The sequence below is a fragment of the Ictalurus furcatus genome, chromosome 6 (assembly GCF_023375685.1).
Source record: "Ictalurus furcatus strain D&B chromosome 6, Billie_1.0, whole genome shotgun sequence".
Taxonomy (NCBI): domain Eukaryota; kingdom Metazoa; phylum Chordata; class Actinopteri; order Siluriformes; family Ictaluridae; genus Ictalurus; species Ictalurus furcatus.
Window position 1 is genome coordinate 5,975,512 of NC_071260.1, and position 23,704 is coordinate 5,999,215.

Here is a 23,704-nt window from a genome sequence, read left to right on the forward strand (position 1 = left end):
TTGATGCAGTGTATGGCGTATGGTCTGAGCACTGACAGGCTGACCCCCCACCCCTTCAACCTCTGCAGCAATGCTGGCAGCACTCATACGTCTATTTCCCAAAGACAACCTCTGGATATGACGCTGAGCACGTACACTCAACTTCTTTGGTCGACCATGGCGAGGCCTGTTCTGAGTGGAACCTGTCCTGTTAAACCGCTGTATGGTCTTGGCCACCGTGCTGCAGCTCAGTGTCAGGATCTTGGCAATCTTCTTATAGCCTAGGCCATCTTTATGTAGCGCAACAATTCTTTTTTTCAGATCCTCAGAGAGTTCTTTGCCATGAGGTGCCATGTTGAACTTCCAGTGACCAGTATGAGGGTGAGTGAGAGCGATGACACCAAATTTAACACACCTGCTCCCCATTCACACCTGAGACCTTGTAAAGGGAAAATGGCTAATTGGGCCTAATTTGGACATTTTCACTTAGGGGTGTACTCACTTTTGTTGCCAGTGGTTTAGACATTAATGGCTGTGGGTTGAGTTATTTTGAGGGGACAGCAAATTTACACTGTTACACAAGCTGTACACTCATTACTTTACATTGTAGCAAAGTGTCATTTCTTCAGTGTTGTCACATGAATAAGATATAATCAAATATTTACAAAAATATGAGGGGTGTACTCACTTTTGTGAGATACTGTATTTTTTACTTACTTACTGTTCAGTGATGCAAGTCAAGAAAAAAAGGCTAACAAAGCTAGCCATCTGAGATATAACCTAGCTTTATGTAACACCTCAGCTAATGTCACCACCAACCCTGAAATACCACAAAGTCATCTGTTAAGGCAGCCACTGCTTTGGCACCACTAAAAACATTATGCAAATAAACAAAAACACTTGCAACTGTGGAGATGTCAGAAAAGAAGAATGGCACAAGACACTTTAGTGATTTTGTCTTCCTTTGTCAATTTAAAATTTCAAGAAAATGTTAGTGTTAAGAGTGTCGTACATGCAATGTGCCGTGAATAGCAGCAAGTGCATATACTCTTGGACTTAATACAAATGCACAACAAGACCTCGCAACGCTACTACATATCAGAAGTAACACAGAACAGGTTCACACAACTGGTTAACAAACCAATGACAGGAATAAAACACATAGAAAGGCACATGGAGAATTGAGAACAAAACATGACATGCAAGCAGCACTTGCAGAGCTGAGATCCCAATTTACGCCATGTCAGGGAATTCATGATGCTATACATATCAGTCATAGACTGCTAATGAGTAAAAAGTTATAGTTATGTATGCCATTACTATACTGACATTAAATCTGTCTGCTCGTCCAGCTCATTATTATTAATCACACAGGCAATTCTGGTGGCAAGAAGTCTTCCACTTAAAATTATTTCTCAATCACACAACTACTGTCATCTCACTATCTGTGCTGTCAGTGTCCATTATTAGCATAAAGCTATATTTGTGTTAGTGTTACAATTGACATCCCCTTCCTCTCACCCCTGCCCCGCATGTATAAATGTGCAGAGAGGGTGATACTCTTGAATGAAACACTTTCAGCTGTCATGCTCCACAGTGATGAGTGTTATAAATAAGGGCAAAAAAAATAGAGAGAGAAAAAAAACACAGACAGACAGTTGACACATAGTCAGATTTGATGTGATGCCTTGAAAAAACAGAAACCTGCCAGATGGACCCTTTGGACTTCCTGAGTAGTGAAACATGACTGCTTGTCAAATGAAGAGAAAGCCGTTTAGGTGAGCCTGTCAAAAGCCTCCCCAGACAATGTGGGGAGGGGGAAAGAAAATCACGTTTAATATTCCTCAGACAAAAGTCTGACAAAAAAAATGCCATTTCAGTTGCAGTCAGTTCCAGAATTACTGGCACTCTTGGGTTTAAAAAAAAAAAAAAAAAAAAGTTCAGTGCTTAATTAGCTTAATCTCTCACTGAGGATCTGCGATAAAGCTAACCTTTATTAATTGAAGTAATTTATTGAGGTATTTATGTATAGGAAAATAAAAAGTCAAAATATATATTTAACAAAACCACGTGTCATAACTATTGGAACCCCTAAAATTCTTATGTACACAATATTCTGAAGCATCCAATTTATATTTTACTTAACTCTTTTCTCATAAAATATGTAATTTACATTCTTGCTTGAGTGCAACATTAAATGTTAAGTTTTCGTTTTTCATTTCAGAGCCTGTTTAACTGAACATCATACAGCTGAAGTTGCCTAGGCAACATTAACACTAAAGAGTTAGGACAATTACACAAAGTATTTTATAAAATTTTGTCAGAATAATGTTTTTAAGTTGCAAATTACAAACAAGCCACAGTGACAAAATGGAAATAAATTAATGGATGCTTTATATATATGAATGAATCATAACTAATCTTTCAGTCGACAGCTGCAACATATATCTTGCTTCAGGCTTATTTTATGTCAAACTGCCAGAATGCAGAATGTTATGTTGGATTGTGTTAGTTTATGCTAGTAATATGTAGGTAATAAAATTGAACCTTGACATGACACAATTTATTGTTGATTACAGTTACAAGATGATATAGTAGATTTATAATGACAAAGTTTCAACATTTCAATATAATCTTTAACAACTTTTGATATGTTTGGTTATCTATAATCATTGAACCCTTAGTATTTTTATTATATATTATATATTAATATTTTGGTTGAAAAGTCACTTCACATATAACAGGGAAAGCTGATTCGAAGGTGTTTACAAAAAATGTGAGCTGTTGATTTTATGCTACACAAGTCAACTCCATACTGTCTTCACAAGAATAATAAAATATTCTTTAAAAAAAATACAGAGGACTACTTATGTTTTTTATTAAAGAATCATACAGACATTTCTGGATACTGTGGATACTTGAGGTATGCAGTTCTTATCTGATCCCAGACCAACTGTGGAGATATGAAGTCCAACCAGATCCTCTCGATGCTGCAGCCTCTTCTTCACCTGAACCGAACATTGTGTTAACCAATTTAAAAATGCACATACAAGTGTCAAAATTACTAACTTTCTCCTGATCTGATTGAGTTTTCATACACCTAGGCTAAAGACATTCAAACTTAATTTTTACAAAGAAAATGGTATAATCATTGTACAAACAACTCCAAACATTTCCTGTACCCATATCTATCCTGTGTTAAGTCAATTAGGGTATCTACTTTATTTTCATAAGAGGCCATTTCAAAATAATAACCAAAAGATTTATAAAAAAATATATATATAATAATAATAATAATAATAATAATAAATAAATAAATTGTGGGTTATAGGTTTACATACAATTTGTTAGTACATCATGACATGCTATTTAATTGCTTGAACTTGAATCAAACTCTTGTTTGATTGCCTTCCACAAGCTTCTCACAATACTTTGCTGGAATTTTTGCCCATTCCTCCTGACAAAACTCAGTGCAGCACAGTCAGGTTTGTGGACCTCCTTTGTGGGCCTCCTAACTATGACATGCTTTTTCAGTTCAGTTAACAATTTTTTCTATTCAGGACCGGGCTTTGTGATGGCTACTTCCATATTTTCACTTTATCGTCTTTAAGCCGTTTTGTTACACTTTACTTTCGATCACTGTCCTGCTGGAAGACCCAGTTCACACCAGGTTTTAGCTTTCTGACTGATATCTTGAGGTTTTGCTTTGGTATTTCTAGATGATCCTCCTTCCTCATGGTGGCATCTATTTTCTTAAGAGCAGCAGTCCCTTTCCAGCAAAACAGCATGATGCTACCACTACTATGCTTTACAAGATTTTTTTATCTTTGCATACAACTATACAGATGCTTGTTTTACCTTTGGAAAGTGCTCCTAAAAAGGAACCAGACCTGGGAAGGTCCAACATTTTTTTCTGAGGTACTGGCTCAGTTGCTTGGATATTCCAGTGCTATCAAGAGCAAAAAGGCACTGGCTTCAAAGGTAGGCTCTTTTATCATCATAGGTGCACTCCCAGTTAACTCCTAATTATAACAGTTGGCCAAATTAGAGCTTCTAAAATTCATAACATCACTTTCTGGAATCTCCCAGACTGTTTAAAGAAATAGTAAACTTGGTGTTTGTAAACGTTTGACTCACAGGAATACTGATATAGTGAATTAAAGATTAAATAGACCTGTCTCTAATTGATTGTTTTAAAATTACCTCTGATGTGAACAAAGCAGATACCCTAACTGACTTGCCAAAAGAAATGTGTATGAACACCTTTGGACTCACAATAATGCCTGTAGAATTTCAGAAACGTTTAAGAAAGTTATCAAAATGTTGACAAGTATATTGGGGTAGTATTATGCATGAGTTCAGTTAGTGATGTCACAAAATAAACTTCATGGCTTTGGACCAGACACATCCTAATGTAGCTTAATGGTAGAAATAAATACTGTTGTTTTGATTGTTTTGGTACATTTTGACAGGTTTTGTTATAATAATCACTGAGAATATTACAATGTAGAATACGCTACAGCAGGGGTGTCCAATCTTCTCTGGAAAGGGCCAGTGGCTTCTGCTTGGTTGGAATGAAAACCTGCACCCACACCGGCCCTTTGCACATAAGACTGGACACCCCTGAACTACAGACTCTAATACTGAAATCCCTCTCATATCAACATGTGAAGAATGGAAGTTAGCTGTTCTAAGAATCTGTTTAGCTAGCTGTTAGCTTTTGGGGATGACACAAGGATATTGAGACTTTTTTGAATTTCATTTGAGTAATTGAATTTCATAGATATACAAAGACCTGGATGAACATTACAGGGGTGTTTCAGACCACTGTAATGTCAAATTTGAGGGCCATTTAAGGCCCTAGATTTTCTATACATTTATATGATGCATTTTAATATTTTTTAAATAAAATCATAGAAAATAAAAGTATATGTTAGACACAGACACTAACGTACCGTGCGCAATTGCGGAAAGTTTGTTCTTCTCTTCCGGGCTGAGTTGCAGCATTGTGTGTATGACAGGCAGCAGCGCCTGCTTCTCACTGCCAGCATGAAGGAAGATAAACTGCAGCAACACGTTTTTCAGATACTCCAGGTTTGCAACTGATTTCTCTCGCTCCTGATTCCTCTCCAGACGACGCATCTCACTCTTCAAGAGCTACACAGAAAACATTTAGTCAGTCAAGTAAGTGGCTGGAATTCAATGCTTTAGGATACTGAACATGACAACATTTTCCAAACAGCACATCCTTTACTTTGCAAGCACACTAATGCTGCCCTGAAATGCTGAACGCATACAGTGAGGGGGTGACAGTATTGTGAAGTGGCCACAATAACAATATGTTGCTCACATTGATCTGTTCCATGAGGATGGCGTTGGTGGCTTCACTCTCATGTAACAGGCTGTTCATGTGTTCCATGCTGCGAGTGGCTGTATTCAGTTTGTTAGTTAGCTCCTCCTTTGTGGGCTCCACCTGCCACACAAAGGGCTCTGCATGCACACACAGACACACACATCATAAGAAATACTTACATGAGCTGTTTGACCACCACTGATGATGTAGTTTCTATGCATAATTATATTATGGTAAGACCTACATTTAAATGTAAGACATGAAAGTAAACTGTCAGTGGAACATATCCACAAAGTTAACAATAAGGTAACAAGCATTAAAATATATTGTTGTCAGATTTGCTAAACATATTGTTCACTTTGTATGTAGAAATGATGGATAAGACATTAGCATTTTATTTAAAAATCAAACAAAACACACACACACACACACACACACACACACACAGAGCTATATTTTGATTATCTACTTCTGTGCATCTTTATATTTCTTCATGTCTTTTATAAGACATGTTTTCTTCCTCAGTGTTGACATAACCCAATAAAATTAATGAGGAAAATCATAAAAATTTTCTTTCATTAACTTCTGAATGACTCAAAACCAACGCTCCATTCATTTACTTCCATGATTTTGTTAAAATGTTCTTTTTATGTTAATTGCTTTGGCAGTTTGTGCAATTTGTAATATTCATGGCAATAAAACACTACCAAACTGAACTGAAGAGTATTAAATAAATTAAATTCCAAAAGAACACCCCACAGTAGCTGAAATTTCAGTATTGTGCTCTTTACAGCTAAATTTTTAGCTCCCGGGCGACGCTACATTTAGATTGATCTAAATTATTTACAAAAATTCTGATTCTAGTACAAACATAATGGTAAAAAGTAATAATAATAATGAATAAATAAATAATTCATACCTTACATTTCAATACATGCAATATTATGTGCCAAAACTCAGTTTCCAGTTAACCCTAACCCAGCTCAAGTAGTTTATTTAGACAGCTGTAACTAAAGCAGTTCAAACCTGCATGGTAAAAACATATATTGTGGAAAGAATGAAATGATACTGGGGGGAAAAAACAAGGAATAACAGTGGAATAAACGTTACCATGTTTTGGGTCGGGTGAAGTGAGGAGCTGCTCGAGACTGGGTGGAGGAGTCCCTGCTGTGGAGACAGACTCAGTTTCTGTTGTCTCCATTCCCTCACCTTCCTCTCGTGCCATGTTCAACTCAAGCAGAGGCAGATCTGCAAGCTTCTTGTCTGACTGTGGCTTCTTGCTCTGCTGCTGAGCAGCTGAAGAGGTAAAATAGATTACGGTGTCCTAAATATGAGGCTTATTAGGAATAACAGGCATTATTTTTTGCATATACAGGTGTATCTAAAAAAAATGTGAATATAAAGATTAAAACAAAAAAGGCTTGAAATATTTCACTTTATGTGTAATCAAGAATATATATGAAAGTTCCACTTTTTGAATTAAATTATGGAAAAAATTAACTTTTCCACGTTATTAAATTTGTATGTATGAAATTTGGTGTGCTGCATCAATGTGCATCGAATTTTAATCATTACAGAATTATTTCAAATTCAGCCAATCAGATTTCAGACAGGAATTTCACACAACTAGGTATTTTTGAAGAGTGCTTGCACCCCACAGACCACTGCTTGCAGCCATAGTAGTAGTAGTAACAGTAGTACACTTCCACATGGAAATCTCAAAAATCGATAGGTGTCATCAGGACCATGCCACAAAAGTACTCAAAAGGTTTCAGGACAGTGCCACCTTGTGGTCAACAATTATAATACAATTTTAAAAATGCTAATAGCTTTCGACTACTTTTGCACATTGTCATGAGATTGATGTTGACAGATTCCTGGGTCAGGCAAAGAACAATGATATCAATTATGCCATGGTAGGCTAAAATTCATGTCTGCCATTTTGAATTTTCTGAAAAACCTACTTTTTCGAACTTGTCCCGGATTGTTCGTCTAATTTTTACGTAATTTGTAAGAGATCATCTTCAGGCAATGCCGGCAAAATTTATCAAAAGCTTTTTGATAAACCAAACCATTCTCAAATAACGTGCAGATGAATCCAATGGAGAGCATGCCAAAATGGACATATGAGGCTGTATCTCCAAAATACTTTAGTGTATTCATACCAAAGTTAGTATATGCCATCCTGACATGAGCATACATACACAGTTTCAGAACAGTGCCACCTAGTGGCGACGAATTATGAAAAAAGCTCATTTTTGCTTATAACTTCTGAACGGTTTGTCATAAAATCATGACCAAGCTAAAATCATGCTTGCTTATGTCCTCATTTTGCCTGTCAGGTTTGGCCCTGGAATTGCTGCTTACAGATATATTTATTAAAGGGCCAAGCACTGAAGGTGCATAGTATTAGTTTTCTGCTTATTATTGTTATTATTATTATTATTATTATTATTATTATTAATCTGCTTCCACTCTTGAGTCTATGGCAGCCCATAGAACCACTTCTGGGAAAGTTATGACACACAGATAGAGGACAGTCTGAACAGTTAATACAGCGAATTTGGAGTCTCTAACTCAATCCCGCTAGCGCCACCAACTGTCCAAATTTGCACTCACGTTTATGTTAATGACTTTTGAACCATGAGTCCTACAAAATTCTTTTTTCCTCTGATTCCTTGGCTCAAGACCATTCGATTGCACCCTATGATGTCATTTTCCGTCATGAAAATTTTCAGCCATTTTGAATTTTCTAAAAAAAAACTTAAAATTTTGATAGAATTTTGATAAACCATATTGTTTTCGAATGCCGCTTCTACAAATTCAATGGTGAGCACGCCAACAGGACATGAGGGTATATCTCTGTAACACTTTAGCGTATTCATACCAAACTTAATATTTGTCGTTGGCACCATGACTCGAGGGTGCCTGCTCAGTTTCAGAACAGTGCCACCTAGTGGTCACGAGATATGAAAAAAAGAACATTTTAGTTTATAACTTCTGAATAGTTTCAAAAAGTTTTGGGGACAGGGCCACTGTGTTGCTGTTCATGGTGCCGACAACTGGCTTGACCCCGGTATTGCAGCTTGCAGTTATATTTATATTTATTACTGATTTTGATTATTATATATAGAACACTTTTGTTTTATCTATTTTTAACCTTGGCAAAAACTGAGTAAATCCATTAACTACTAAGATACTAAATCCTTTATTTTAAAAAAAGACCGTTTCCACAATCTTTTCCTCGATATAACCAATGTTTCAGTATGAGCCAAGTATAAGAAATATTTAGATATTCAAATATTTTTGGGAAACTTGACCAATGCCAAACTCAAACTTGGTATAAAAACTGGTAGTGCTCTTACCAGAGGTGGCAGGCTCCTTTTGCAGCTGGAAAAGCTGGGTCTCCAGCCTGTTGATCTGGTGCTGCAGGGTTTCTACCGTGCTGCGATGTTCATCCTGCAAGTGGTGCAGCTGCTCCCGGAAGCTACTACGTAATGTTTCTGTTTGTGCCGTTAGCTGCATTACTGACTGGCTGTGCTCCGATTTTAGTGCTACATTCTCTGAATGCAATGACAGTAACCTGAAATTGGGGGTAAAAAAAAAAGAAAGATAAACCACCAACCACTACCTACAGTATAACCTGCACCTGTCAGAGATTTAAACTGCTTGGAAACCCGTGCCATATACACATCCACTATGAAGCCTGACCTGAGATCTATTATGCCAAGCCCAAGTTATTCAAGTGAATCTGAAACAAAAGAAATAACCTCCTCTTTCAAGTACTTGTTTGTTTTGGAATAGTAACTCTTAACATTACAGCAATAACACATTTGGGAGAATATATTCTTATAAAGACAGCTTTATTGATCAGTGTCCTTAACACAACAGTGCAACACAACACAGACAGCTCCGCTTGTTCATGCTGTGGATACTTGTGCAAGCCAGTGTTCATTTTGGCAGCTAGCTGGGATTTAGTTTAGTCACTGGTTAGTTTTTTGGCTACTGTTAATTTCTAGTTTATTAAAACCTACATGCTTTAATTTACTATTTGAGCATTCCATATGGGGCTACGCCACCACATATCCAAGAGCTAAGGAAGAAGCTATGGAGGAATATATTGAATCCAAGACGTTCACCCAGTCTTCAACTACTTCGACATCTGCAGTGTTAATCTGGTGAATAGAGTGTGGTACTAGACTAAAGTGACATTAGAAATGTATCCACATCCAGGAGGGAAACGAGTATAAAATGTTGGGTCAACAGGAATATCTGGTGAAGCTGTATTGCTTAGCCAAATCCCTGACAGTGTTCCAGTCCTAACAAGATCTTCTCTGACATGATCCAAAGGTACATCATGGTCTACATAGAGAACCTGTATACTTTTCCAGATAAAGCATATAAGTTGCTGAAAAAACAAGTTAGATGTAATGGCAGAAAATAATCAATTCCATCTAACAGCACTGTCTCTAACCGAGGTTACATCCTGTCCCCTGGAGGTGTATGCATGGAGGGCCACAAGGTGTAAGGAATGCAGAACTAGCTGTGGCCAAGGACTGTTCGGGAGCTTCACAGGTTACTGGGACTTGAAAACATTTTCTCATTTTTAAACTTCAGCATTTGTCTACCTTAGATTAAGGTTTAAATTACTCATCAGGAAGGCAGAATTCCAGGTTTGGGCAGTTATACTTTTCCTGAATTTTTCTTCCTATAAGCTTTGGTATGTTTAGTGATTAGTTAAGTATACAACAACCTCAAACCTAGCCAATAATAGTGTTATTTCTCTAATATGCAGGAAGAGAAAAATTGTTCTTCTAGAAAATCAAATGCAATGCTTTAGCCATTATACATCTAGAGTGCTGTGAAAAATTATTTTTTCCCAATCCTGATTTCTTCTGTTTTTGTGTATATCTCATACTAATAGTTGTAGATCTTCAAATGAAATACAACATAAGACATAGCCAACCTGAGTAAACGCACAATACACCTTTTATTTATATATTTATTTTATTGAAGCAAAAAAAAAAAGAAGAAAAAAGTTATCCAACACCTATCAGCAATGTGAAAAACTAACTGCCCCCTTAAAATTAAAATCTGGTTGTGCCACCTTTAGCAGTAATAACTTCAACCAAACGCTTCTGATAACTGAAGATCAATCTTTCACTTACTTCTAGGAGTAGGACTTACTCCTATACTTTGGATCATTGTCTTGCTGCATAATCCAGTTGCACTTGAGTTATAACTTAAGGACTGAAGACATTCTCCTTTAGGTTTTCTGGTAGAGAGAAAATTCATGTTTCTTTCAATTATTGCAAGTTGCCCAGGCCCTGAAGCAGCAAAGCATCCGCACACCATCACACTTCCACCACCATGCTTGACCGTACAGTAGGTCTGATGTTCTTTTTGTGGAATTCTTTGTTTGGAAGACAGGGGTCCCATTACATCTGTAGTAAACCAAACAGTTCCACTTTCGACTCATCAGTCTACAGAAAATTCTCCCAAAAGGTTTGAGGATCATCAAGGTGTGTTTTGGCAAATTTCAGATGACCCTTAATGTTTCTCTGGGTTAGCAGTGGTTTTCACCTCAACACTTTTACATGGATGCGGATAGCGGAGTCATGAACGGTGACCTTTATTGATGCAAGAGAGGCCTGTAGATCCTTTGATGTTGTCCTTGGCTCTTTTGTGACTTCCCAGATGAGTAGTTGCTGTGCTCTTTGGAGGAATTTTGGAAGGTTGGACACTTCTGGGAAGGTTCACTACTGTGCCAAGTTTATCCATTTGGAGATAATGGCTCTCACTGTGGTTCTTTGGAGTCCCAGAGCCTTTGAAATAGCTTTGTAATCTTTCCCAGACAGATGTATTTCAATCACCTTCTTCCTCATCATTTCTGAAATTTCTTTCCACTTTGGCATAGTGTGTTACTGGGTAAGACCTTTTAACCAACTTCATGCTGTTGAAAAAGTTCTATTTAAGTGTTGATTTGATTGAACGGGGTTTGCAGTAATCAGGCCTGGTTGCGTCTAGTCCAGCCGAACCCCATTATGAATGCTAGTTTCATAGATTTGGGGAACTAGTAACTACGGGGGAAAATACATTTTCACACAGGCCCAGTTGGAATTAGAAAACTTTTTATTGCTTCAATAAATAACATTATCCTTTAAAAACTGTATTTTGTGTTTACTCAAGTTGCCTTTGTTTTATCTTAGATTTTGTTTTAATTTCTGAATCTATTTAGTATGAGATATACACAAAAACAGAAGAAATCAGGTAAATACCTTTTCACAGCACTGTGAATATCCTTGAATTAAAGTTCAGATTCTGGATCGACTAGATACATTTATCCTAAGTGTTGTTACAAGTGAGGCAGAACCTCAAGGTCCCCATCAGTGGCTCTCAAGCAGTACTGACATATAAACGTTCATCTTTAAAGACACTAGTCATCCCTCAGCACTTGTAATAGTAATACATACTCCTAACAGAGTGTTATCTCTTATCTGATATAAATTGTGTTTATCTGCTATCATTTAATTAGCTCTACTGCTTTCAGTTCATACAAACAAATATATTTTTAAAATGTTATATTAGTAAATAATGATGGAATGTGCATCTTGAATGATTCAATAAAACCCAGGTCCTGTTTACCTCTCTCTCAGTTCAGCCTCTTTGGTGATGGTCTGCTGCAACATTTTGTTGTGACGCTCCAAAAGTGTGTCATATTCAGTCTGAAGCTGCTGCAGCTCTGCATTGCAGCTCTGTGCATTAAGTTGACTTTCTTGCAGTTTGGACCTCAACTGCTCCAGCATGGACTCCATGTTCTCCCTGCTCAGTGCAAAACATACACAGAATGTCAATTAGTGCTTGATGTGTTATGCATCATCATCACAACTGCTTTCAACAGACAGGAACAAACATATTGACGTATTAGTGAATTACATTTCTTTAAGAAATTAAATGTTTCATTGCAAAAGCAATATACCAGACACATGATTACTGTGCCAAATGCACACATACTGTATGTTTGTACAAAAACTTTGTCACAAAATTTCAGAATAAATGCTTTATGTGCATAATTAAAATATCACTTACTGTATACTCATGTGTTGCAAGTGCTTTCTGTACATGATGTGACAGTGGCACTACTGCACAGTTAAAACACTGCACTGCATAACTTCAGTGGGGAAAAAACCCTACCCGTAAATCTGTGACTGTTACATTTCTGAATGGATATGCATTGTCTTGAATCCTATTGTGCACAACAGAAACATCCTAAAGACTGAGTCTGTGATGTCTCATCAGCAACAAAAAAGCAGCATAAGCAGCATAATAACAGAAGAATCTCTCACCTGTCCTGTTTGGAAAAATCACCATTGCTTTCAGTAGAGCTCTTAGTTTTCTGCTGCTTGAGCACATTGTGTACTCGCACCTTGTAGCTATCAAAGTCGGACTTTGTGGACTCAAATTCAGCCTGTAAATTACATTACACATATAATGAGTATGCAAAAATGTACTTTTCTACAGTAATACAAACATATTAAAACCTGAGTTATATATACACAAGCACGTCATAAACATGCATCATCAGAGCTGGACAGAAAAAGAAAAAAGCAAAAGAATAAACTAGGTAAAAATAAAGCTTAACTTAACAAAGAAGCCAAAATGGCTTTAGCTTCTAAAGCTGTAAGTCAGGTACTTCTTAACAAAACACCATTACCCTTTATTCCCTTATTATACCTGACATTAAATCCAACTGTATTGTTCACTGCGTAATTTGGGCCATATTCAGAATAGAGTTAAGTGTGCACAGCAAGAATTCAATACAGAAATTGCACACATCTCTATTCAGAACTCAGATGTAACTATAACTTAAGCGCTACTGAGACGTGACATAAGAGTTATGCACATGGGCTAGAGTTTGAGCACAACAGAAGGGTGTTGCATTTAATTCTGAAATGAAACTTAAGCTAATTTTTCTTGCATGATATCAGCTCGAGTGAGGAACAGTTTGGCTCTGCTTTCTGAAAGTTTGCTGTAGCCACAATAGGTCACGCTGATACTGGGCTGAAAATACAGTTAAAAAATGGATTGCCACCCAAGGCCAATGTGAAATACATAAACACAGTATGACACGGTTAATTAATGTTATTGTTCCATTAATGTCCACAAAAGGTTTTTTGTTGGCAAGGTGGATGTTGGAAGATAATCTTAATTGGAGATCTGCTTATCCCAAGGACCTATTTTTTTTTTTTTTTTTTATGAATAATGTTATGAATTCAATTTGTGTGACCTGTAATTGTACCAATGAATGCTCAGTCAGCTTATCCTTTAAACTGTTGGCATGTTTTCTTTACAGGAGAGCACACCAAATGAACAGAAATAGAGAAGTAAAAGCATGATAAAATAGATTAGATAGATATTTATTACACCATATTCGTGTTTAAATTGTCTCTTGCAAATGTAACATTGTATTCCACTTGACAGAAAAGAAAAAAAGCTATTTTCATCTTCCATCCTCATTTTCTATCCCTGAAAGAAAGCAATCTCAAACACTTCTACTCAAGAAAAATCTTGTAACCTCGGTGGCATAAACTACATGCAGATGATTTGCATAACCTGAATGAAAGTTCCTGCCAACCCCTGTCTCTATCCTTGGGGAGGAGTTGGCAATGGAGGAATCCTATAAGTACTTTGGAGTGTACCTACACAATACACTGGACATATAACACTAAAGAAGAAGGGACAGAGCAGACTGTTTTTTGAAGAAGCACGGGTCCTAAATAAGTTCTACCAGTCATGGGGAGCACCATCTTTTACACAGCAGTATGCTGGGGCAATCAAAGCAGGTGATGCCAGCAGATTAAGCAAACTGATAAGGAAAGCAGGACAGATCACTGGGACCAATCTGGACTCCCTGGAATCAGTTTTCCAGGACAGCATGCTTGCTGCTGCTCATCATGAACAATGACTGTCGTGCCTTCTACTATTACCTCACATCATACAGCAGTGCACTTTCAGCTTCAGCTTCCTCATTTTCTAACCTTGAAACCAGTCTCAGAGACTTCTGCTCAAGAGATCTTCTAATCTCAGTGGCATAAACTACATGCCATTACATGTATAACCCCTAATGCCACACCCAGATTCCCTCTTGTGCATAAAGGTGTGTGACAATTATGAAGGCATTCCAAATTGTTAAACTGTGCACCCAAATATCCAGAGCCATTAGCTCAGAGCATTTCAGTAGATCATCCCACTACTGTCAGTGTTTACATAAAATGAATGAAGGGTTTACACACCTTTGAAGAGCTCAGATCATTCTGTAAAGTTGTCACTTGGTGCTGGTAGGCAGTGACTGACTTCTGATGTTGATCACTCACTGACTTTAGCTGCTCCTGAAGCCTGTGCCGATCTACAGTCAGTTCACTACACTGAATCTAAAATAAAACACACATAAAGACAACAGTGACTGAATAGCAACAATTACTATTCTACGTCCTTACATTCCAGACTGCCAGGAAGCTCATTTTCTTTGTACAGTATTACACAGTGCAGTGTTTGCACTTTTTCCCATTCTGGTATTGTCAAGGAGTTGAAGAAGTGGATTCAAGACAATAAATACAGCACTCTAATCCTTTGTTTCTTGCTAATTTTGTTATTGTTGAATCTACACTATCAAAGGAGTGTACACATCTTGCGTGATAGCAATTTTAGCCTTTGACTGATTACTATTTTACTGATTACTATTCGCAACAGTTTTTACTTTTAGTCTATTGTAGTATAGACTCCAGATGAAGTTATCCACTGAATAATGAATGAGAATTGAGCATAAACAGTTTTCAGTAAATGCAACCTTAATGTTATCTACTGTAAGTGAGACCATCCACAGCCAACAAGCTATGCATGTGGGTCCATCCTCAGCAGCAGCAAGTGATTCTCAGGTGAAGACTACCCAAAGAGTTTGATTTAAGTTAAGCAAGTACAAGGCAATGCCAGCAAATACTAACAAAGTGTATATAAAATGATTGACCCACTGAAAAGTCTCTCAGCTATTATTTTGAAATTACTTCTTATAGAAATGCCCTATTGACATAACACAGGAAATTTATGGAACCGTGAAATGTGTGAAGTTGTGAAAAATTGATTTTGAATGTCGTTAGCCTGTGCGTAATATAAACCTTTGGCCTCAACTGTATACACCCTTCCATTCCACAGGGGAGAACAGATCGAAACTAACAAGACCAGAATAACCTGATGGACTTGTTCATCCTACTTCCCTAACAAATGTTTGTTGTTCATTATTCTATATGTTTAGTTTCTAGATAGTTATCTCGATTTCTTTATTTCACAATTACAGGCAAATTACATGTCAAAAAACTGGCAACAAAGAGAGAGCAAAATGAGGCCTAAAACAGAACTTTATGGGACACTATAATGCAGAAGAATGCTAATTAATGCGAATTAGTGCTGTGCCAGTAGACACTTTAGCTGCATTTTTCTTCCTTGTTTTACCATTTTATTCACCTGCTTTGTTGCTTGCATTAGTAAAATGTTATAACTTATTACTTAATAATTACTTTAGTCAAAAAAATTATCACATGTATAAGGAATTCACGCAATGAACACTAGAAAATAAGCAAACGGTTGGCAACCTGTGAATGATGGGGGATGTAAGCCGATGGGAGCTCACACACATTCTCCTCCTTAAAGGCATTTACCACTGACAGCGTGGAGATATAGTGTTTCGCTAATTTGCTATGTAAACACAGTCCCACTAATTCTCAAACATGCTCTAGACTAAAGTTGATATTTTTACCTTGTAACTCTCCAGCTGTTGTTGAATGGCCTCTAATTCCCCTTTCAGAGAAGACTGCAGGATCTTTTGAGATGCTTCCTGCAAAGCAAACACTCAGTCAGTTTTTTTTTTGCAAATATACAGAATCAAAAGTGGATATTACATCCCATTAAGGAAGTAAACATGTAAACTGATTAGTTTAAATATGTACATTAACTAGATGCCCTGCCAACAGCCATCCACCTATGTCATTAACTTATACTGTATCTTGCTTGCTATAGTGCTCTCACAAGGCTCTGAGATTAAGGGAAGCTGGGAATTTGCTTAAAGACATGAATAAAAAATAAATTTTAATGGAATTTCTAAAAGCTTTGCACTTAAATACTGCACTGATGATTTAACACCATGCCAATAAGCAAATTAAATTGAGCAGTGTGCTGTCATCCTATAATGCTGCAGGCATGAACAAGGGACTTAAAATATAATTACAGTAATTACTGATTATAGTTCTTCATGATTAAATTAATTTAGTTACCATTATAAGTTCTCACACAACATTTTGTCTATTCATCATGTCAAAGGAGTGAAGGAATGAAGATTACTTTTACGGATAATACTCCGTAAGAGTTGTTTTTTTTTTGTTTGTTTGTTTGTTTTTTTTTAAAGACTTTGTCTAAGAAAATCGGTACACATACGTAACATGTTAAAACGTACAAAAAAGTCTCTAAGAGCCTTTTCTTTAACCCAACAGGAAGTTGGCCATTTTGAGATTTCTTTGCAATTCTTGCTCAGATTCTGCTATTCTGCTATTTCCAGCATATATACGAGGCATAGTTCATCAAATGCAAATATTCAGTTATTCAGTTATAGTCATAGCACCACCTGCTGCCAAAAGAAAGTGACATGTTTTACACTGTGATACATTCCTAGCAACATATAAAAACATGCCAGCAAGTGCTAAATATGCAAGCAACATTGAAACATGTTACCATAGCTAAGTGCTAAAGCATGCTATTAATGCCATGAAAAAGGAAGTTGTTATAACTGGAACATACAATCTGCTCCAAACTTCATAAGTTTCAAAACAGTCCTGCCCTGAAGACATCTACATACCAATATTCAGTTGTAGTCATAGTGCCACATATTTTACGCTAACTCAGACATACAATGTTCAATCCAATCCACCAAATTTTATGTCTGATACAAATAATGGTCAGAAAACATCTACATGCCAATATTCAGTTATAGTCATAGACCATCTACGGCCAACAGGAAATTACATGTTTTACATCGTGATACATTTCTAACAACATTTAAGTGCTAAAAAGTGCTAAAATAAATGGAATGGCATTCCCATGGCAGAGCATCTCCAAGGTGCACCAGGGTGCAATGGCCTGTTCATTCCTGCTTGCAGTTTTAATTCACAATATATTTACACTGAACATCCTTTCAACACACTTAGTATTGTTTAACTTCTACAACTCTATCACAGATGGACAAATCGTAAATTAATTAGCTGGACCACTGAGTAAGTGAGCGCTCCAATATGCTTGCTCTGTCCAATGTTTTGTTTGCCCAGAGACCCAGTTAATATCTCTGATGATGAAGCATATAGTGGTTGTACCATTTACAAGAAAAAAAAAAATTGGTTTGTAGTGTTCCCATCACAAATAAAAACTTATGTAAGGAGAAAGCCACTGCTCTCCAAAAAGAACATTGCTGCCTGTCTGCAGTTTCCTAAAGATAACATGGACAAGCCAGAAGGCTAATGGAAAAACTTTTTGTGGACAGATGACACTGTATTCATGCATAAGAACCTTATCCCATCTGCGAAACATGCTGGTGGTAAAGGAAACATCTTTGTCAGGACATCTGTTCATGAACTGAATCTCAAGAGAAAGAGGGTCATGCAGCGAGACAACGATGCTAAGCACACGAGTCGTTCTACGAAAGAACGGTTAAAGAAGAATGAAGTTAATGTTTTGGAATGGCCAAATCAAAGTCCTGATCTTAATCTAATAGAAGTGTTTTGGAAGGACCTGAAGCAAGCAGATCATGTGAGGAAACCCACCAACATCCCAAAGGTGAAGCTGTTCTGTACTGAGGAACGGGCTAAAATTCCTCCAAGCCGATGTGCAGGACTGATCAACAGTTACCAGAAACTTTTAGTTGCAGTTATTGCTGCACAAGCGGGTCACACCAGATACTGAAAGCAAAGGTTCACATACTTTTTCCACTCACAGATATGTAATTTTGGATCATTTTCCTCAATAAATAAATGACAGAGTGTAATATTTTTGTCTCAATTGTATAATTAGGTTCTCTTTATCTACTTTTAGGACATGTGTGAAAATCTGATGATGTTTTAGGTCATATTTATGCAGATATATAGAAAATTCTAAAGGGTTCACAAACTTTCAAGCACCACTGTACATGAGTTTTGTGCTGCACTGTACTGTATTTTTCTTTTTGTAATTCAGCTAATTCTGAAAATACTGTCGCACATCGGTCCGAATAGATAAAGGCCAAGAGGGCTATTTCGCCAGAATTATACCCCTACTCTTTACAAGAAGTGATTTTTAATGACCACAGAGTCAGGACCTCAGTTTCATCCGAAAGACGTTTTTATAGTACAGTGTCCCTGTCATTACACTGGGGCATTAGGCCCCACACAGACCACAGGGTGAGGACCACCTGCTGGCCTCACTAATACCACTTCCAGCAACCTTAGTTTTCCACAGGAGGTCTCCCAATCAGGTACTGACTAGGTTCAACCCTGCTTAGCTTCAGTGGGAAACCACGTGAGAACTGCAGGGTAATATGACACTGTCATAAAATACATCACTCATGTATTTACTCAGGAAAATATACATCACTTGTGACAGCTAGCTAGATTGCTGCTAACAAAAGACAAACATAGAGGCATTCATGTTTTCTGACCTGCAAATGAACACTTATGGGGTAAATGTTTCTTCCTCAGGTCTCAGAGAGTTCTTTCTTGCCACTTTCACCTCTGGCTTGTTAATTAAGGATTTAAATCTACATCTGGATTTTGGTAAAGGTGTTTTGTGAATGTGTCATGTCTATCAAGATTGCTAGACAAATAAAACTTAATTGAATTGTGAAATAAATTCCATGAATTTCAATTCATGAATTTGAATATATATATATATATATATATATATATATATATATATATATATATATATATATATATATATATATATATATATGTGTGTGTGTGTGTGTGTGTGTTCTGAAACCTATGAGACCAACTCCCTCCTGATTGTTCCAATATGTACAGAGAAGACATACAAATACATCAAACAGAACTCATTTCAACACTGAACATAGTATTTACTAATCCGGGCGTGAGCCATCTGTCTCAGTGACAAAAGACCAAAGATGACTAATCCAATGCTAACATCCAAAGATCCTGTACAACTGACTTCACATGATGGCAATGGCAGTCCAGCTGAATTACGCCTTTGATTGAGTACTGCTTATAGTAAAAATCAAATACCCTGTACAGACCTGTTTCAGTTACTTATGCTGAGGTGAAACTGAACTAATAATAAATGTGGTCAGGTGAAGATGGAAAACAAATCATGTAGCAAACTTTACAGACTTAACGTGGTAAAAAGAAAGAGGATGGAACTCACTTCTTTCTTGGCATCTGCCAAATCCTTCTTAGCTTTCACCAGCAGCTGCTTAACCTTTGCGGTCTTCTCCTCTCCAATGTCCACAAGTGACTTTAAAGACTCTAGAGTAAAAATATGTTTACTTTCTCAAACATAACTAAAGCATTACCAACAATTCCAGAAAACATATTCTGCTCTTGTACACTGGCATTTTGTACATTTAATTATATCCCATAAAAAAAATGTGACAATTCCATTTAGAGTATTTGGCGTTTTTTTATTAATGTAAATTTATATAACCATAGCAATATGTTTGTTTCCATGTTATATTAGGTGTATCTAACATCTGCCGCATATGTGTTATCTATGTTGACTAAGTGTCACTTTTAATATGTGGTTTATTACATGCAAACCTAATTATACCAGATGTATTAATGAGCATTTGACAGTAGATATATATTACCAAACCTACTAATTAGACAGGAACTTATTTTAAAATGACACTTTATAATTATATTTACATAAATTGCACTTATTGTATTGTGAATCAGCACTTCATAAAGAAAGTAATTACACTCTCCCTGTGAAGCACTTGTGACACTTCTGAAATCCACCTGTAACTGTAGTAGTGCAACTACACCGATATTCGAGACTCAATATGAAGTGGGACTATACATTATGATCCATTAATAAGGTGTCAAGTGTAACATTATCAATTAAATAAAATTATTTAAAATTATGAGTATGTTTTGACCTTATAAATGTAGTCGTTCATTCATATATTATATATATATATATATATATATATATTTTTTTTTTTAAATGGCTGAATGTTTCTACACAACATGACAAAACATCAGCACATTTCCAGTTATCATTTGTACTTAGAATTTTGTACCGTATTTTACAGTGTTAAAACTTGCAGAGTAAATGAAAGCATGAGTAAAAAGAATAGAATCCACTGTAAATTCATGTGTGTTACTTTCATTTAGATTAAGTTGGTGCATGATTGAAAAGTTTTCAATAAAATGGCAACAGTATTATGGGTCTGTCACATTCCTTCCAAATCTGTTGCATACAGGTTGCCATGGTTGTTTTAAGAAAATTATTTACAAAGTGAAAAGGAACAGCACTTGCCTATTTCCTGGTTCAGTTTCTCCTCCCTCTCTCTCTGAGCTTGTGTTTGTCTTTCCTGCTCTTCCAGCAGTCTGTCCTTGTCAGAGATCTGCAGGTTGAGCTCTCTGACCAGCCGCTCATAATCCGCCATCTCCATGTCCAACAAAGTGCTCTGCTGGGCATCCTAAATAAGAAAAAAAAAAATTTGCACTGAGGCTTAACATAAATAAAACACAAACAAAAAAAAAATACATACATGATCTAAGCAAGATATCATAGACACAAAGTAAAAATGCACGTTGTTATATACACAAGCAGCACTGTTACCAACATATGATAATATATGCATTGGTTTACATCCTGGCCAAATATCCTGGGACAAACTACTGCATACTTGTGTGCTGTTAATTTATTTATTTTCATTTTTAAGAACCCTTGTTTTGTCATACTTTCCTGATTCATATAAATCCCTTTGTCATGGCCATGGTGTAACATCACATCTGAAAAAGAAAACTAATTCCTATTTAGTAGTCTATAACTCTATTGTGTGGCAGAGTACAGTGTATTCTCCCATAGTAGCCACTGTACACTGACACACAATAAAGGACAAAAGCAGCCTGATGGTTGTGATGACTTTGAATTTAGGTGCATTTAAATGTTGCCTATAATAAAAGGAAAAAGTGGGACAAAGTTTAAAAACTATATTCACAGCATTAATGATCAACAAATTCTGAAGACTGCTGGTGTATTCCAAACTTTAACTAGACATTAAAAGAAATCAAGCCTATAGGATGTATTTGTGAACATGCCTTCCTAAGCTGTTCCAACTCATGCTCTGTCTGCTGCAACTGTTGTTTCTGTTTCTGTAGCACAGTGTGGAGTTCCTCAACTTCCTTCACAGCACATGCATGCTCCTTAAAGAAGACAAAAAAATAAATAAATATACAAGTCGAAAGAAATTAATAAACATAGGCATAACTATACTGTAATTGTGCAGTGAAATACAAAACCTATTAAAGAGCTAATTAAAGGTCCACAAATCAATGCAGACATGACTGAACAAATCCAGTAGCCTTAAAATGTTAAGGAATTGTCCATACTTCACGTGCAACAATTCAGACCACTACAACACGTTCTATAAAAATGATTTCTTGGATATTTCTCTATATTATATGGAGCTGCTGATCACCTCTTTCAATGTTTTTGTCCATTTTTTAAACCCCATGTTCCATCAATTTGGTAACTTGCCAATTCCCAAACACGATCTCTCTTGTACACCTGGCCAGTGATGGCTGTGGAATCACTGGGATTCTAAAACTAATTTAGGGGGCCAAGCATAGAAGGTGCGTAGGCACCCTATCGTTATTCTACCTATTATTATTATTATTATTATTATTCATCTTCTTTTTTTCTTCTTCTGGCTAGGGAGCCCCTAAGACTGTCTGGTAAAATGTTGTGAAATTTGGCACACTGATTGGGGAGGGCCTAAGGAACATTCTGACCAATCCACTAGCACCACCATCAGGTCAAATTTGGGCCTAATTTACATTTATGGTAATAACTTTTGAGCCATGTGTCCAAAAATTAAAAGCCAAGCATCTTTGGATTTGGATTGATAGGACATCAACTTCTGCCTAATTAGATTTTCCACCATTTCTGATTTTTTCAAAAATAGTTTATTCGCTACTCCTCCTACAAATCTTGTCCAATTATCACCAAATTTGGCACACATCATCTTCAGTGTAAGCCTCACAAAGGTTATCAAAAGAATTTTGAATACTCCAAATAGTTTGTCTGTATTGGGCCAACGAATCTGACAGCGAAGATGGCAAACAAGAAGCGAAGCTGTTTCTCTGCAACAATTTCAGATATCAAAATATGTAGAAATCAAATATGTAGACCACGTGGACACATTGGAGTTTAATAATAACTGTGACTGAGTAGACTTTAAAATGGCACTGGAGTTACATGGAAGGTTACCTTTGTTTTTTGCTCTTTTAAAAGCCTTTCTGCTTCCAAGTCTCTCTCAACTGAAGATTTGAGTTTGTGCATCTCAAGAGCCTGTGCTTCCAGCTGTCGAACATTACTTTGGAGAGTCTCCATATGAGCCATCAGATCTTCTCTCTCAGTAGAAAGTTGCTTATGCTGACAGGGAAATAGGATGCCAATAACTTTTAATGAAGTTACATTTTCATTAACCTTTCAAAATAGGTTGAGATATTTTAACAACAGTCATTACTAACTGAGAGTCATATACTTGGATACATTCCTCCACCAACCACTGATATTTAATTGAATGACAGTATTTCTAAATAATGAGTAAAATATTTCAAAAATCCAAATCCACATAACTGTTTACCTGTTCAACAGCAACATGTAGACGTTTGGTCAAGTCACCAACCAGTTTTTCTGATGCTTCCAGTTTATCTTTTTCTTGATCCAACAGCTCAGTTTGCTTGTCATAATCGATCATAAGATTCTGTAAATTAAGTTTAGTTATAAGATATAAAAAAGCCCAAATTTTAAACAAAAAGTAATAAATAAAAATAAATGGAGTTATAAATATATTAATGGAGTTGGAGTATGAAAAATAAACAAATACACATTATAAACATATAAAATCATTATATCTCCAATATACCATTCCCATCTAAGATTTTAAAGAAGGATGTCACCCAAAAACTCCATTAATTTTAAAGTAGAAATTACAATACATGTATGTAATTTATTGTAATATTGTTTTCAAATGCATCCTAGTACAGAATCAATGCTGACTACAATAGTCAATGCTATACTGCGTGCATCAGAGTGTGCATATGTTGTCAT

At 36.4% G+C, this 23,704-nt stretch overlaps 1 protein-coding gene across 1 annotated transcript in view; it reads right to left on the reverse strand.

Moving 5' to 3' along the window:
• Positions 1-2,527: 2,527 nt before the first annotated feature.
• Positions 2,528-23,704, reverse strand: part of LOC128608533 (GRIP and coiled-coil domain-containing protein 2) — a 28,112-nt gene continuing 6,935 nt past the window's right edge. The window contains exons 10-23 of the mRNA XM_053626319.1: positions 23,238-23,357; positions 22,859-23,023; positions 21,688-21,792; positions 20,900-21,062; positions 19,784-19,884; positions 16,143-16,220; positions 14,626-14,763; positions 12,679-12,800; positions 11,978-12,154; positions 8,698-8,915; positions 6,443-6,628; positions 5,330-5,469; positions 4,935-5,136; positions 2,528-2,987 (exon numbers count right to left, since the gene is read on the reverse strand). Of these exons, the coding sequence (XP_053482294.1) occupies positions 2,914-2,987; positions 4,935-5,136; positions 5,330-5,469; positions 6,443-6,628; positions 8,698-8,915; positions 11,978-12,154; positions 12,679-12,800; positions 14,626-14,763; positions 16,143-16,220; positions 19,784-19,884; positions 20,900-21,062; positions 21,688-21,792; positions 22,859-23,023; positions 23,238-23,357 (1,989 nt within the window). The 3' untranslated portion in view covers positions 2,528-2,913. The remainder of the gene's footprint in view (positions 2,988-4,934; positions 5,137-5,329; positions 5,470-6,442; positions 6,629-8,697; positions 8,916-11,977; positions 12,155-12,678; positions 12,801-14,625; positions 14,764-16,142; positions 16,221-19,783; positions 19,885-20,899; positions 21,063-21,687; positions 21,793-22,858; positions 23,024-23,237; positions 23,358-23,704) is intronic.